We start from the raw sequence: 18,895 nt of genomic DNA on the forward strand, positions 1-18,895 counted from the left end.
CTGAGAAACACGAATGATAGTTTGTCCGTTACATACACATGCAAACATTGTCCCAAATAGTCGAGCTGAGTTGGTTGGTATATAGGGTAATATCTTCAGTTTGAGCGAATTCTATACATTTATTTTATAAGAAATGTGAAAAGGAAAAATTGACTCACTTTTAGTCGTTAATAAATAATGAAAAAATATTAATTTTGAACACTCGGAGTACCAAGGGGGTAAAAAGTTACGCGGACTACCAAGGGAGTCCAAAAAAATGGGAACGCTTACTTTGACCGGTCATATCTCAGCTGTAACCAAATCTATTTTAAATCTGTCTTCACCACTGGACCTTTGTCTTTTGTAAACACATTGCACTGAAAAAATAGAATAATAGTGTTGTCTACCGTAAGTTATAGTGAAAGGAGTAAAATAAAGTCAGAGAAGAAAAAATGAGAACAGTACTTTGACTGGCCATATCTTAGCTGTTGGTTCACCGATTTCAAATTTTTCTTCACCATTGGACACGTGTATCTTTTACAAAAACGGTGATCAAAAAGTAATGGAAAACAAATTTGTATAATCGAAGTAATTATAAAAACAGTAATTAAAAGTCAGTACAGACAAAATGAGCTTTTCAGTTCAAATAATCGTATCTCAGCCGTTTGTCAACCATTTTAAATTTTACTTACACCAATAAAATTCTTAGAGCTTCTAGATTTGTAATTTATGCAATAGATAATAGATTGTCAAAAAATACTGTACTTTTTCGAGGTGTTAGGCGGTATGGTTTTCACAATGCGCGCGACACAAGGTTGGTTAAAATTTTATCCGCTTGTTTAGTTTTACTGTTTGAAATGTAACACGTTTACTCAATATTTCTTCATATCACATATAGATACTATTAAATAAAAATGTTCGCACAAGCGTGGAGAAGCTCAATATTGTATGAAAGTTACAAAATAATGGTGTGTAGTAGGAAAAGTTCAGTAAATATGAAGAAGTTCAGAATTTTTAAAATAATCGTCATATAACCAGTACCAGTCGATTGTAATTGATTTCGGTTACAATTTCTGAAAGAACAAATTCTTATATTTTCTCAAAAAATAAACAAAAATACGTGGAACCACAGAAATTTAATTCAGTTGGTAAATATCGTCGAATTCCAAGCGATGACCTATACCTTTACATGTACCAATCGATTGTAATTTATTCCGACTACAATAGCTAAACTTACAATTTTTATATTTTCTCACAAAAATAGACAAAAATACGCAGAACTACAGATATTTCATATAGGTTAGATGTACGAATAGTCGCATACTTAAGGAAAACTTTGGCTAAAAAATCGATGAATGGGCAATGTTAATACATTTAAGCTTTCAATCCCTACTTCCTAGGAAAAATATAAATAAGGTTTAATAACCAATTTATGTATACAAAACCGCTTGTACCACTATAGGAACACATATACCAATAGTGGTGCAATCGCTAATTTCGTTTCCATTGATTTCTTATGGGATTTGCAACTATAGGTACACTATATCAACTATAGGAGCTCAAAATTTAAAGAAAATCATTTTTTTTTCAATAGTTATTTGAGCAAATTTCAAGGATAACAGTTTTATTGTCGCATAATTTCAGTGCGATGAATCGATCAAAAAATATTTGTTGATGGTTGGTACCTTTGTTAGGCTATAACCCACTACTGCAACTATTGGTACACCTCAACTATAGGAGCACCCACCCTAGTTCATTTTCTGAGACAATATTAGAATTTGTTCTTTCAGAAATTGATTGCTGAAATCAATTACAATCGATTTGTACATAAAAAGGTATAGGCCAACGCTTTGAATTCGAAGTTATTTACCAACCAAATTAAATTTCTGTACTTCTACGTATTTTTGTCTGTTTTTTGAGAAAATATAAAAATTGATCGTTCAGAAATTGTAACCAAATACAATTACAATCGATTGGTGTATAAAGAAGTATAAGTCATCGCTTTGAATTCCAAGTTATTTGCCAATGAAATGAAATTTCTGCAGTTCTACATACTTTTGTCTATTTTTTTTGAGAAAATATCGGAATTTGTTCTTTCAGAAACTGTAGCTGCCATTAATTACAATCGACTTGTGTATAAAAAACTTTAGGTCATCGCTTCAAATTTAAAGTTATATGATGAATATTTTAAAAATTCTGAACTTCTTCGTATTTACTGAATTTTCCTTATACACTATTATTTTGTAACTTACATACAACATTGCGTTTCTCCACGTTTGCACGAACATTTTGATTCAATAATATCCATATGTAATACGCAGAATTATTCAGTAAACGTGTTACATTTCAAACTGTAAAACTAAACAAGACGCAAAAAAATAACCAAACGTGTGCCAGGTGCATTGTGAAAATCAAACCGCCTAAAACTTCAAAAAAGTATAGTAACTTTTGAAAATCTGCTACCTATTGCATAAATTACAAATCTAGAAGCTCTAGAAATATCATAGGTGTAAGGAAAACTGAAATTGGTTTACAAACGACTGAGATACGATTGTTTGAACTGAAAAGCTCATTTTGTCTGTACTGACTTTCAATTACTATTTTTACAATTACTTCTAATATACAAATTTGTTTTCCATTTTTTTTATCAGCGTTTTTGTGAAAGATATTCCTATCCAATGGTGAAGAAAAAATTGAAATCGGTGAACAAACAGCTAAGATATGGCCAGTCAAAGTACTATTCCAATGTTTTTCTTCTCTGACTTTGTATTACTCATTTCACTATAACTTACGGTAGACAACCCTATTATTCTATTTTTTCGGTGCGATGTGTTTACAAAAGACATACATTCCAGTTGTGAAGACAGATTTAAAATCGATTTGGTAGCAGCTGAGATATAACCGGTCAAAGTAAGCGTTCCCATTTTTTTGATCCCCTTGGTATTCCGAGTATTAAGACATGAATGAGTTAACAATGGAAATCGTCTTGAATACTTATCCCGTTCACACTTTTTGTTATAGTTGCTCCCGTATTGGAAGAATTGCATATTAAATTGCTACGCAAAATAAGAAAATGTGTTCCTGCTGGTAAATGGGAAAATGCTCTAATCAAATTTGCGTACACATACTCGAATCAAGATGCCTGGGAAATAGAACGATTTGGATATAAAAACGCAAATGTAGTTGTCAAACTCCGAATTTTGAAGGTAAGTTAAAATATACCTCAACCTTTTTTAATTGAATAACCATCATATATAAACTTTTTGGACATGTTTCAAGGTTTTGTTGGAAGCTCAGTTTGATAGCAACGTTAAACTTAAAAGTTACATTAATAGAGTAAATGCGGAAGAGCTACGATCTAAACCACTTGGTCATGATAAGTTTGGCAACAGATATTGGTGCGTTATGGACAAACATTACAGCATTAAAATTTTCCAAGAGAATTTAGACGATGAATCATGGGCGATTATTGCTAGGTATGTATAGCGCAACTCAAGTGAATTCATATGGTCAAGGCTTGTCACGTTACAAGTTGTAAGTAGCGGTTTGCCCACTACTCGGGTTCTTATTTGCCCAGCAGACCCTTCTTGTCAGGGCGGACTAGGTGTTTCTACCGGAACTTCGTATGTAAACAAAAAAATAAAAATTTAACTTTACCGTTTATTCTTCCACAACTCTCCCCTGCTGGTCGTTTCTCAAATCCGATGCGGCTGGCGATGGTGAGGCGGTTTTTTCCGACCGGCCGGAACTACAACGGCCGCGTTCTCCTGCTGGTGTTGTTGACTATCCTTGGCGGTTAGCTACGCTCCTTTGTTTGAACCTCCCTAGCGACGCTGGTGGTTTTTCCGACCGGCCGAAACTACAACGGCCGCGTTCTCCTGCTAGTGTTGTTAACGATCTTTGGCGGTTAGCTACGCTCCTTTGTTTGAACTTCCCTAGCGACGCTGGCGAACTATCACTGGATCGACTTGCTCGCGGCAAGCGATCCCGGAAGTCACCGCAGTGGAAAATTTGTCCACCCTGCTTCGTTCTCCTTGACGATTGACTGTGCAGGAGAACTAGGCTCGTTCGACTGACCCTCCGTAGTGAGGAACGGTGTTTTGATTTCTTCGCGTATAGCCGGAGAAGCGAAAGCACTTAGCGATTAGCTATCCCCTTATGACGATTCAACACTGTACTTACGTGTGCCCGAACCACGGGCCGGCACTTTCGACGATATAACTTGCCGTCGCACGCGCGCACTTTACCTCGATGGCACTAGTGGCGGGAAACTGTCCCGATAAAAGAATGGATTATTCTGGGCGTGTGTTCACTGCCGTGATTCGTCACTCTTCTTGGCTGTGGTCCGTCACTTCCTAAACTCGATGGTCGTCCAACTCGTCCAAAACAAACCACCAACCGCACCACCGCATAGCTGTCAACGCCGATGCACAGCATAATCAGCAAAATTTTCACGGCAAGAGGAGAGTGGAAACGTAGCTTAACCCTATGTTAATCATACAAATTCGCGCAACCAAAATTATCTAACCTATCTGCATGAACAAATCTAGGGTTGTGGTACCGGTAATACCGGTACCGAAAATCCCGGGAATACCGATCCATTTTTGGTACCGTAATACCGGTACTGAACAAAAGCCAGTACCGGTATTTTCGGTACTATACAATTTTTTATGACAAATATGTTAACTCTGCAGGGGGATCTGTTTCAAAATATCTTGCAGACCGCTAACGTTAAATTATATTAATTTGCCTTCTAGATAAATCGTTGAGATAACACCTTTGTGTGGGGATGAGGTGGGGCCATCATCATAGTAATTCTAGAAGTTAAAGTTTTATTAGCGACATTCTGATTGGTTTCGATTATTCACTGGGTGGCGCGTAATAAGACTGGTCTAAGTCATGTCTGTATTTGGTTTGCTCATTTGGTTTGCTCTTAAACCTTTATCTATAATAGAACGAACAGCGATTTAGTAGCTAACAGTTTAGACTTGGTGAACTGCTTTAAATGGGGCGATTTGTAATTATTGGTGATCGGAAAATTCAGCAAAACTCCATAATTTAATAGAATAGAAAAGAGCCTGGATATGCGTTAGAGAATAGTAGGCAAACGACATAAAGTTCGAAACCAATTTTGCGAAAAGCAAGAGAGGAAATGCGATTAACCTGCTCGGATTTACTGCTTTGATTTACTGTTATTAATAGGGTTTCATACATTTACCATCTGTTCAAGTCGACGAAAGTCGCACCACTTAGCAGTTATTGATTTCAAAGTAGCCTAGATTTCGAAATAAAAGAAGGTGCCCTATCCGAAAAATATCTTCTGTGAAATGAGTCTTGTCATTCCGAAGCAATTAAAAACAATAAACATGTTTTTTGATCAGCAAAAATCAATCATCTGAGAATAAGATCATCAGTTTGAGCATTCAATTTCAGTTTGAAGCTTTTTTCGAATTTTATAAAAAAATATTCGAGTACCGCTACTTTACCGGTACCGGTTCTCGCCAAAAAGGGTCGGTACTGCGAACCCTAAACAAAACCGTTCACAAACGCGAAACTATACAAAAATTTACAAATTGGACGGGAACGGTACGAAACAGCGGTGAGCGTAATTTTACGTAAACAAATAAACTCTACGGAGTGTATAATTAAAAATGGGTATATTTCCAACCAGTGCTAATTTTTTACCCTGACGGGTTACAAAGTCGCACAATTAACAATATACAATAACCTTTATTTCACTTTCTTTTAGTGGAATTTATTTCACTTGTAACATACACACTGGTGGTAAGCAAGCTGCAGCCCCTATCAAGGTATAAACAGTTATCGGAATCGAGCTTTACTTTATCAGATAGTCTTCGTTACTTCTATTATCCGTAGAGTTGTTTCACACTTATTAGAATTTAGAAGTTTTCTTCTCGCCACCTTCGAATCACTGGCGACGAACAAATTCAAGTTACAGCACTGCTACTTCTGACTACTTCCAACTCACTTAATTTAGCACCCCGGTCTCTGCCGCGCGAGGTGCTAATTACTATCTGATTACTTAAACTTTCGCACCGGTGCCGGCTAGGCGAAGTACTTACTAATGACTGACTTAATTTATCGCCCCGGTCTTTGCCAGGCGATTATCAACTACGGACTGCCTAATTAAATTTTGACCCAAAAGACTTTCGTCACTTGAGTTCAACCTGTACGCTCTGAGAACGCTGAGGTTTTTTAAAAGTAAACTTACTTCGCTCGCGAGAGTAAGAGCCCCCGGTGAATGAATCAGTAGTAGTTCATTTATGATTCATACTCGGAAGTCTTTACTTACCCCATGCGCGAGGTCGCAATCACAGCTGGCAAGAAAAATTGTGTTGAATTAAACAAAGTGTTGTTTTCTCGCTTCGGTAAGCACATGGCTTGGAAAAGGCAACTGTGTCACAAAAGTGGTTTAGCCTAACCTCCGGAAGTCGCGCAAATGTCTCACTGAACAAGCAGCCGTAGCTGCTCTAAGATTTCACTAGATTTTCAGAGCAGCGTGCACTCAGTGCAATAGCGCTACTGCCGGAAGGTTGAGGCTAAGTCTTTATGATGTAACTACCTCATGCAATCGAGCGTTCGTGAGGTTGGAAAAAAATGATTTAATATTACCGGGATTGAACCAGGAGAAAAATAGAAACTCTGCATACCCCCTTACTTACTGAGCATGATGGTGCCTCGAAAAGACGCATCATCAAGACGACTGTGCGGGTTGTATGAAAAATATCGTGTCAAAAGTCATTTGAGTGCTGATTTCGTAGATTACCATTATACCTGGATACCAGGGGCTCTTACTCTCCGTAAAAGATTCATTAAAATTTTGTTATAAGGCTGCGATTTACAGCGCGATTGCTTCTGCGGTTATTTGCGTACAAAATTGCTCCTTTAAATTTCGGGCCATTTCATTCCATGTCTCGGCTTTTATTCGTCTTATAAATTTAGCAGTCTCGCCTTTCAGTTTTATCAACACTACATTCTTCAGTAGGAGCTTTTGGCTTTCTCCTTTGGCTCGTCAGCAAAATGCTGTATTGGGCCTAGAAATGGCCCCAACTCATTAGCTGAGCCATGGAATTCTGGGATGCATTGTACTGCCTCCAGCATCGAGAATCGTTCAGCATTTCTGCCAACGTTATTATTCCCTCCAATATTCATAGTGTCTATTGTTGAACTTAATTCTACTTATGCAACTTCGATGGGCTTATGCAGCACCATGATTTAAAAAATGACATCATTCTTCATTGCAGCACGTGAGTAATAAAGTAATTCAGCGGTTCTCAACCTTTTTTCATTCCACGGACCCCTTAGAAATCTCCCTGGGTTGCTGCGGACCCCCACGGATAACCATAAATTTTGTATGCTATCAATATGTTATTTTTAGTTTTTTAGGAAATAAGACTTGAAATTTCGATCTGCGCTCAGAAAATATATTTTCTTCGCGGACCCCCTGCAACGACTTCGCGGCCCCTAGGGGTCCGTGGACCCCAGGTTGAGAATCACTGAAGTAATTAATTATTCAATTTGCGTAAAGCAACGTGTAACATAAATATAGCCTTGACCATGCTCAAGACAGTAACAGAGTTTTTACCCAAAGGTAAACACCGTATTATAGTGGTCTGCATGGTTTCAAGCTATTATTTTCGCGGCCAATGTTGTTGAAACATGACCTTCATTTCTCTTGGGTGCATTATATACGAGCCATAAAACATCGGCCGGGTTTTCGTTTGTTTAAAAAAAAACAACTGCGTATTGGCGACCTGCTTGTAGCGGTTTAGTCGCCGCAATGGACAAATTGACTTTGTTGGACTTCACCGCGTTATGTTTCCCTGGCCGAATGATGGTTGCCGTTGTTCCGGCGTTTCATCTGACCCACCATCGTATCCGCCAATTTAATTTATTGTGGAGGTTGTCTATAGGCTGTGTAAAGCTTTAAATACCCGTGCATCGCATCTCTCTAATAGGATGAACCAACAAGATGATTTATATTTTGACAAGCATCATTCAACTCACGCCCAAAATCAATAGATACACGGTAAAAACATAATATTTCTTACTGACAATCGAAGATACCAGAAAAAAGGTTGGTTTTCTTTAAATTCCAATCGTATTTTTGCCTTTCTCATAAAGGAAGGATATGCAATCACTCTGAAAACCGACTTTTTAACCGAGGCCCGGAGGGCCGAGTCTCATATACCATTCGACTCAGTTCGTCGAAATTGACAAATGTCTGTATGTGTGTGTGTTTTCAAATCTCGCTCACTTTTCTCAGAGATGGCTGAACCGAATTGCTCAAACTTGATTTCAAATGAAAAATATAACGCTCCCATAAACTGCTATTGATTTTTTGTCGATCGGACTTCCGGTTCCGGAGTTACGGGTTCAAGAGTGCGGTCACCCAGCAAATTGCAATATAAAATGGTAACACCATGATGTCCAAATGGTGTAATACATACCAAAAAGGGTGCAAAATAACTCGGATTTGCGGATGTAGATCACTAATTGTCATTCTAAGCAGCTTTGACCACATTAGCCACCTATGACGCACAGTGATCACCTTCCATACAAAAGTCGGACAAAACCTCAAAAGTGGCCCGAATTTGATGAAAACTTCACATTAGGGTAATTTTGTGACGCTGAATTCATATTTGATGTTTATTTTTTGTTTTTTATTTCCTCAAAATTTTGGCATTTAGGGTGGTTCGAAAATTCAACATTTACAAATATAAAGTGCACTATTACCAAAAATTCATTTTCAAAAAATTAGCTACGGTGAATTTTTTAGCAGAATACACATTTTTTCAATTGTTGATAATGATAAGACACATCTATAAATTATATTGCGAACCCTGAGTAGTCAAAGGCTACCATGCGTCTCCTTCAGACGTATCATGAAAAATCACCTTTTTTCATACCTCGGGGCAGAAAGGGGCAAAACAAGATATTCAGTTTCGGAAAGTACACTAATTTTCAAGTATCGTGAACAACAAGCGATCTTTCCGAACCGTTTCAAAAAAGTACAGCCACTTTGAACATTATAACTTTAAACTATTGCTCGATTTATTATTTGTTTTTCATTTCTGAGCAAGAAGAAAGGCTTGTATCGACTTAATCGAATGGCAGCTATAAGTCCAGCGAATAACCTTTCACATGAAATCAGTTTGACCCCAATTGGAATCTTAACTAAAAAGATATATGCATTTGAATAACTTAGGTTTGAAAATAGTTTTCCTCAGAATTTATCATCTAGTTCACCTTTGAAGTCATGTAGAAAATCGAACTATCGTCCTCGGGACTTAATATTTCGAGAAGACTCTATTCAACCTGTTAAGAAACAGAGAAAAATGTTAAATCATGAAAAATCAATAATAAAATTTTGAGGTTTTGTCCGGCTAGGCGACACTGTGTGACGGTTCTTGATGCCACCAGGTACTTTCCAAGTTCGTAAGTTAATCTCAGCTTCCCCTCACACCATCTCTTTCTACATCAATACCCCCCCTCCCTCCCCTTTGACCAACATTCTCTTCATCCGACATATACATTTTTAGAAAATTTCGTCCCATAGATATATATTATAAGTGAATTTGGAGTCGCTCAGCTCAAATTTGATATCGAAAAGATCAGATCAATTCATCTTATAGTGATAAATTAATTTTGTCACACATTTTATGATATAAGTTTTGCCAATAGTTGGTAATGAATACGAATGAGAACATAAATAAACTATCCTATTTCATTATCGTCAATTCGGTTCTTGCGGATTAGATTTTACCGTACTTTAGTGAACTGTAACTTTTTTTTACTACAAATTATATATTAGATGAGAGAATCTATCGACATTCTTACTATTCTTACTATGACTTTCAGCTATCAACTCGGTATCGTTTGTTGGTTTTAATCGACGATTTTATTAATTGTGTGTTTAGGCTAGCCTCAATTCGGTTTATTTAGCTGTATTTTCGATTTAGGTATAACACTTTTTTTACATTTTAACGACATTTAGTTAGCTAGAGATTACTGGGTAGGGAAAGTATTGATGCCTTGTTAGCTTAGTGTCGACTATCAGAGATAGTACTTCATCAGCCTTTAACTTCGCAAATTCTGTAGTATAAGCACTCAAGTTAACTAGCAGAATTTTCATAATAACGTACATAAACTTTAGACAATTCTAATACAGTGAAGATCTGTTTTTAACAGCCCTTTGGTGAGTTTTAGGCTGTTAAAACGGGGATATTGACAAAATCGGGACATATATTTTTCTTTCTTTTTAACAAAAAAAGCTCTTAAAATATTCTTCCTTAGTCTCTAGATATAGCTTAATAACCTTTTCCGATTATTTAGTATAAATTTCGCTTAATAGGGTCAGACAGCGCAAAATTTAAAATAAAAATTAAAATTTGGATTTTTTCATAAAAACCAAAATTTCTCACTAGGGTGAAAATTTGTTGGTAAAAACCAGTCTTTGTACAGGAGGGCACAAATCCTTATTTCATACTATGTTGCGTTTCGGCTTCGCCTCATCAGAAACCGACACTAACACATTGTCGGAATAGATTAGCGCCGGCTTGACGCAAATCCCTTAAAACTAAAACACACTATGTGTTTCAATCAAACGACTGATCAAACGTGATGTCCCGTTCGAGCAGAAGTTCTGTTTATGCCGATGAGACACAAGTGAAGCCGAAACTTGTCTTGGCTTAGCAGGCCTATGCGAAAGCACTATGCTATATTTCACCCTAAGGAGGAAATCTATTCCGACAATGTGTTAGTGTCGGTTTCTGATGAGGCGAAGCCGAAACGCAACATAGTATGAAATAAGGATTTGTGCCCTCCTGTACAAAGACTGGTTTTTACCAACAAATTTTCACCCTAGTGAGAAATTTTGGTTTTTACCAAATTTTCCTCCTTAGGGTGAAATATAGCATAGTGCTTTCGCATAGGCCTGCTAAGCCAAGACAAGTTTCGGCTTCACTTGTGTCTCATCGGCATAAACAGAACTTCTGCTCGAACGGGACATCACGTTTGATCAGTCGTTTGATTGAAACACATAGTGTGTTTTAGTTTTAAGGGATTTGCGTCAAGCCGGCGCTAATCTATTCCGACAATGTGTTAGTGTCGGTTTCTGATGAGGCGAAGCCGAAACGCAACATAGTATGAAATAAGGATTTGTGCCCTCCTGTACAAAGACTGGTTTTTACCAACAAATTTTCACCCTAGTGAGAAATTTTGGTTTTTACCAAATTTTCCTCCTTAGGGTGAAATATAGCATAGTAATTAAGGGCGATTACATGGCGCGTTCCCTGGGCGATTTGAGGGCGATTTAAGGGCGGGTAGAGCGGCTAAAAAATGACGGCGGTAAATCGCCCAAATGTTGCATTTGAAATAGCCCCCCAATTGCCAGCAATTTGCTGGCAAATTGAAGGCCAATTAGCGCATTCGAGTTGGCAAATAGCCCCCCGTTAGCCAGCAACTTGCCCTTTTTGACTGGGATGGTGCACTGAAAAAATATGAAAATAAAGTTGCCTACCAAACGTTAAATATAATGTGTAATTTAAAAAATGGATAAAAGTCGGAATGTTTACTTCAAAAGGCCATATCTCAATAGTTTATTGACCGATTCTAATTATTTTTTCATTATTGAACAAGTAGACGTTTCATCGTTAATTTTCATTAAAAAGAATATAAAATAGAGTTGTCTACTTCAAACAATAGACAACATAATTATCCTCAACTATATGTATTATCACTATTTAGTGAATAATTTTATATTCAAAACGACGACCTTTCAATTTCTATACATTAGTTGAATGCAACGAACGCAAAATACAAATCATGGAAAAATAAAACCATAAATTTAAAAAAATGTGAAGGTATTTGCAGATTCAGATCAATTTATGATACGGTTTTTGTTGGAAATTTTATACAATCGTGATTCGCTTGTTAGGTTGACAGATGCTAAAACTGGTCAAAGGGGATGTTATTAGTACAAGTTCATCTGCTCATATCTCTAACTATTGTCAGTTTTATTGTCGAAACTTATCATGAGAATTTGATATTCAGATGTTTATACAGCAATTGCGATCAACTAGCACATAAAAATGGATAAGCCGCTATTTTTGAACAAAAATATTCACTTAATAATGATAATACATATAGTTGAGATCAATTATATTGTCTATTTATTGATGTAGAAGACTCTATTTTATATTCTTCTTAATGAAAATTAACGATGAAACGTCTACCTGTTCAATAATGACAAACATAATTAGAATCGGTCAACAAACCATTGAGATATGGCCTTTTGAAGTAAACATTCCAACTTTTATCCATTTTTTTTAATTTACACATTATATTTAACATTTGGTAAACAACCCTATTTTCATATTTTTCAATGCACCATATGAATAACACTTTTTGTACATTATATTTATGTAATTAAATGGTAAGGTTTTCCTTTAAAAACCGCGACACGTATAAACGATCTAAATAGTCAATGGACAAACATTTACACCAAAAAAATCTGAATTTTATCGTTGACGTAATTGAAAACATGACACAAATCAACAAACCGTAATTTACGAAATGACGGAACATTACCGTGTTCCATTTAATTTTACATGAAACATATACTTTACATGCGCAATGACATAAAATTACACTTCCTACCATTCAGAACAATCGCTGTATGTGGAGTAAAATTACATGATTTACGAAATTAAACGTCATGTAAAATTAAAATCAAACGTAAAACTATGTTATTTTTGATGCTCCTATATGTCAGGGTCAGGAGACGTTAATTTACATTATTTTTTCTAGGTGTGTGGATTCACTCTTGAAGTCTGGTAGAAAACCCATCTATGACCGCATACCACATCCGAACCGTTATAAATTTCGATTCCGTCAATGAAATATTTTCGAACATGCAGGAGATATACTTGATTACTATATCTTCCAAATGAAATTCACTGAGAAGATGTTTGAATATTGTGTCTTTCGAATGCCGTATGCAAAATTTATGGTCATTTTTTTTGTTAATGACGGTTTTAGGAACACCGTGAGTTTGGTTTGGAAATATAAATGATTTTTGGCTTTCTTATATACATATTAGGAAATCACTTCAAAAATCGACAAGCCATTTGAGTCCCAGAGGGCCAAGTTTCACATACTATTCGATTCAAATCGTCGAGACCGCAAAATGTGGGTGCATGTGTGTACAAATAAAGCCGTTCAATTTTCTCAGAGATGGCTGAACCGATTTGCACAAACTTGGTTTCAAATGAACGGTTCTAACGCTCCCACAAGCTGCTATTGCATTTTGTTGTTGATCCTACTTCCGATTCCGGAATTATGGGCTGAAGACTGCAACCACATAGCAAATTCCTATATAAACTTGCAACATGAAGATGTCCAAATGATGCAATACATATTGAAACGGATTTAACATTACTTGGATTAGTGGGCCTAGATTCCTAAAGACCAATCAAAGTAGTTTTGGCCATATTGGCCACCACTTAGGGGGTGGAGATAGTATAGTTGGTAAATCGATTGCCTTAGACCCTGCTCACCTGGGTTCAATTCCCAACCCCGCACATAGGGTTAGAGATTTCTCTAAAGAGATTTATCCAACCCGACAAAGAGGCGAATGACCCTTTATAATCAAAACAAAAAAATATTAGCCACCTATGACGGTTCTTGATATTCTCGGGTAACTATCAAAGTTCGTATGATACTATCACACCTATTTCTCAGCAAATTCTTAACTGATTTTTACAAACTTGATTTCAAATGATAAATACAATACACCCATTGACTGCTATTGAACTTCATTCAGATCTCATTTTCGATTCCGGAGTTACTACGGTTATATAGGAATTTAAACCGAACTAAGGTACCGGGCATATTCCAGAATTAAAGTCACATCGTATTCGGTGATGACTGAGTCCATTTTCACCAACTGGGCCTCTCTCACATCCTCTTTTACAGGTATAATGGCTTTCCCCTCTTACTGCATTCCAAAATATTTTATACGAAGACAACATTTAATTCATGCTCATCCACTTAAATATTATATTTTTTGTTCCAAGGACGTCATCGTCAACATGTTGCTCATCAGTTTCGTGGCACTCGTGTTCTTGTAAAGTGTAATAAGAATGTAATCCCTCTCGCAGGTTGATGGGATTGACGGTATTGTAAACATCATCAAGCCACAATATATTCAATAGAGTTATCTAAATATAAGAACCTTCGCTCTTTTTAGTTTTTATTTGCACCAAGTTCTACTACTAGAGGTTAATTAGTTCTCATGTTAATAATCCACCAAACATTATGACTACTGAGGATTTGATTTATATAAGAAGCCCGCTTCAAGATGTTGATTACAATACGCCTCGATAGTGGTGTGTCGAGGAGGCCGGGAGGGCTGATATGAGCCTTTTGTCTGTTCTATACCTTTCCTCTATTCACCAGCTCATAACCAACAATCAACCAGTAACAAATAGATAATTGAGAAAGGATGTGCTATGTGTGGTGATTGGCTATTCAAGTATTAGTAGTGTTTGAAGTACTAATGTATGTCTCATGTGATGATCATAACTTCAGCTGTATCTTGTACCTATCTAATCTATTACGTCTCTCATATATTGTCTTTTATTTCTTCTTTTCGAGTCCTATACTGCCATTCTACACCCGCCTTCAGCTGAATCAACAACGATGGTGATAGTGAACGTCTTAACACTCACACATTCTCAAACGCGGTCTCAGCGGGAACCTACAAAAATGCCATCGTGCACGCGATTACGAATCGGTCACGTCCGAAAGTCTATCCTTGATCCTAGAAGCCTAGGTCCATGCCTTCAGCTGGACCAATTAAGAAAATACGCCCATACCTATTAGACAACACGTCTCATGGCGACATGACAGGGAACCCTATCGATACAAACGATCCCACTCTCTGCCAGAATTCAAACCGCGCACTGAAAATTTAATATCAGACTCACTGTTCGCGCAACCATTCAAGAACACACGTTACAAAATCACGTCAGCGCACAAACGTTAGAGCCCCTCGCGATTTTCCAAGCAGCCTACGAACTCGCAAACATGATTACACCCCGGTGATAAGGTGAAAATCTCAGCACTCAAACTTACCAACACGATCTCAAGTGTCAACCTACAAACTCCCGCGCTCGCGCCATCATGAATCGGGATCGTCCGGAAGTATCTATCCTCGGTACAAACAATCTAGGTCCTTGTTAATTATTAAAAAAATAATAAAATTGAAAAATAACTACCATATCCACTAGACAAAACGTTCCATGGCGACATGACCGGAAACTCTAGTGATATGGGGTAACACTCTCCCTGTCAGAATGTGATCCGTACACCGAAAACTAAAGATCAGAATGACGGTCCGCGAATATATAAATCGCCGCAGGGTTTCAAAATCGAATTTATACACGCGAAGTCACATACACGCGAGCACACGGGACAAACACGTCAACATACGAACGCTTAAGCCCTTCGCGATCATCTACGCACACCTATGCCCGCGATCGCGTAAACTTGATAACACTGCGGCAATTGTGTGAACGTTTTAGTACTTACGAAGTTACAAACGCGATCTCAAACGCAAACCCGCAAATGCGCGATTATGAATCGGTCACGTCCGGAAATCTTTAACCTTTATTCTAGCAATTTAGGTCCATACATTCAGTTGGACCAATCAACAAAAAAAAATAAAGCTCATATCCACTAGACCACGCGTTCTACGACGACATGATTGGGATCTCTAATGATATGGAAGAGCCCACTTCCTTCTGGAATCTGAACCGTACACAAAAAATTAAGTATCAGATTCACGGTCCGCGCGCGATCATTCTAGAACACACGCGAATATGCGAAAGGCACACGGTTATGAAATAGAATTTATGCACTCGAAGTTACACGTTAGCACACGCGACATACAAACGCACACGCGATCGAGCACAATAACGTACAAATATTCGAGCCCTTCGCGATGATACACGCGATTCCGAGTCCCTACGCCCGCACATGCCTAAACCGTACAAAGAATATCACATTCAGAATCACGGCCCGCTACAATTGGCCTATTGCAGTGTTTTATTGGGCGACATTGCCTGTCTCGTCTGCAAATTGTAGTATGTGATTCTGACGGGGAGCCCTTCCGAGAACCTAGCTCTACAGCTCCAGTAGGACAACTCTCGAAAAAAAAAAGTGTAATAAGAATGTAATAGACATTTTCACAAATATATTGAATATAACTTGCTATTGGATAAATGAGAAAGGCACAATTACACCTGTTACCTAACGTTTTAACAAAGCTCTACGGCAGAACCGACTCATTTGCTGGTATCGCAGGATCGGCTAGCTACCGGGTAATCAAGGGCTACGCGGATCAAGAACAAAAACCTAGAACTTTCACTTTTCTTGAACTTTTTATTCAGGTGTGTTTGTAGTGTGTGGGTGTGGGGTGTAATTTACAATTTTTACTGTGGAGTGTACACTATTATTTTCACCAAACGTACCGTACTGTTGCTGCTTCTGTTGATTTGCGTCGCGACACTGACGATGCCGACGGGCGAGATCCCCTCACGGACGTCGGCGAAACTGGCCGGATGAAGACCCCGGTACGATGGTAATCCAGATGGCAGTTGGACGGACCAGCGGGCGTTGCTGGCTTGGATGCAGGCAGGCGTCTTCCCTCCTTGGCGAGCATCGGCGTGACCGCGGCTAACCGCAATGGCCACCACCGAGAGGGGACACTCCTTTTCGATTAGGGCCTTTGCCCGAGGGTATGAAGCGATGGCGCGCAGCGCCGGATGACGAACGACGGTCCTTTACGATTAGGCGCGGAATCCTCCCGGATTCGCGTGCCGAACCGTGTGCTGGTGTATGGTACTAGGAAGCGCTAAGAGGCACTAAGAGGTCTACCTGAACGAATCGCAACAATTGAAACCAACTTCCCGCCCCAAAGGGGGGGGGGGACTATACACTTAACTTCACCAGTTAAAATAAACTACAGCACACGGACGCCTGATATTAAAAGAGACGAGAGCTGAGAACTGCTGGTCCTTTTATGATGATGATGGTCCCACCTCATACCCCCACAAAGGTGTGAGCTGAACGATTTATCTAAAAGATAATTAATATTTTGATCCATAACAAAACCAGTTAACAAAAAGAAACGGACTGGTTCAATTTGCAGACATAGCTTTCCTTCAAAAGAACGTAATCAGATACATTTCGAATATTCCGCCAACAACCAGGGTCCATCAAGAAAATTTCCATTCCGGGAAGATACTTGATAGAATCGGGAATTGAACCCAATAGTTTCCATTTCCGATAATTCTCTGTAAGACTCCTCCCGCCTGACCAAGACATCGGTACTACCACCTGCTAAGGTGAGCAGTGACGAGCCTAGTGGCAGTGCAGAGTCCGGTCGAGTTATATCATCCACATCAGACCCCTTTATTGAAAGTTTCATACCATTAACCCAAGGCAATCAAGGGATACTCCTATCCGAGAACATCCTTGATTGATCAGGAATTGAACCCGATATCTAGTAGTTATCAGAAGGAGTCATCAAGCCCCATACTCAACGAGCTAACTCCGTTATTACCACTATCGCAGCAATAACCGAACTTAACTCTATTGTCGAGCAAAGTCAACACAACTCCATCATCAAATCAGACCCTGATCACAACAAAAGTCTAAAAGCTTCGATTCAACCCGATGAGCTTTTAGTGCTGGTCACCATGTTCGATTTCAAGTTAGTCTCTATCTGCTTAGCGCGCGCGTGGCTCAGACTTTTGTAGACATCTCATTATTTTTTAATAGCTTTAATAAACAAGTAACAAAAATCCATCATCATCATAGCGAATATAATAACTTAGTGTGACTAAATGCAAATAATAGAAGAGAAAAAAAATACAATCTTCGTGGTATTACATAGTTATTCAAATAACTCCAAAATATAAAAATTCAAAAAATCTGTCTACAAAGCAGATTTTACGTGTGAAATACATAGTGTTTTGAACTCCGCTAATGTTGCTGCACGTTTAATATGCCTAGGCATCGAATTGAAAAAGCTTATTCCTTTGTACAACAAGGAGTTCTGTGATCTACTAAATAAAAAGTTTGGTGTTCTTGGATCCGACGCGTTTCTAGTGTTGTATCTATGCACATCACTTCCTCTTTCAATTCGATCACACAAATATCGAGGCAGCATTCCATTAATAATTTTAAAAATGAACACCATTGTTAAGTAATAAATTCTTTGCTTCACAGAGAGCCATTGTAATGCGCTTAGCATGAAACTAGAGGAAGTGTATCTGTTACATTTTAAAATTAATCGCATGATTCTATTTTGCAATCGCTGTAACCTCAATATTTGTGTTTGATTGGCAAGAAACAAAATGGATGGGCAGAAGTCAATATGTGGTGAAACAATAGATTTATATAATAAAATTTTACTACTAATTGTTAAATCATTTTTCAGACGACACAATATACCATACTTTTTAGCAATCTTTTTGATGACATTGTCGATGTGAGACTTAAAGGTTAACTTGTCATCAATGATTATTCCAAGATATTTTAATTCACTAACGCGATCAATAGTCTCACCATTTATTTCAACGTTAACGTCAGGCCTAGTATTAGCCGAAGAGATGATCATATATTTAGTTTTAGCAACATTTAACTTTAATTGTTTAAATTTTAACCAACGAGCAAGGGAATGCAAATCTTCGTTCAAATGCGCCACGGCTTCATCTATATCCTTTGCTGCAATGAACAGAACAGTGTCGTCAGCAAACAAATTTAAGTCACAAAATCGTAAAACTCGCCTCATGTCATTTATATACATAATAAATAAAATAGGACC

The 18,895-nt window shown here is 37.9% G+C and overlaps 1 protein-coding gene across 2 annotated transcripts in view; it reads left to right on the plus strand.

Annotated features, from left to right (window-relative positions):
• Nucleotides 1-18,895, plus strand: part of LOC131682989 (remodeling and spacing factor 1) — a 292,389-nt gene that overhangs the window by 72,785 nt on the left and 200,709 nt on the right. For both annotated transcript variants that reach the window (XM_058964814.1, XM_058964813.1), the window contains exons 2-3: nt 3,001-3,185; nt 3,259-3,455. In XM_058964814.1, coding sequence (XP_058820797.1) covers nt 3,001-3,185; nt 3,259-3,455 — 382 coding nt within the window. The remainder of the gene's footprint in view (nt 1-3,000; nt 3,186-3,258; nt 3,456-18,895) is intronic.

This window comes from Topomyia yanbarensis, chromosome 2 (assembly GCF_030247195.1).
Source record: "Topomyia yanbarensis strain Yona2022 chromosome 2, ASM3024719v1, whole genome shotgun sequence".
Classification (NCBI taxonomy): Eukaryota; Metazoa; Arthropoda; class Insecta; order Diptera; family Culicidae; genus Topomyia; species Topomyia yanbarensis.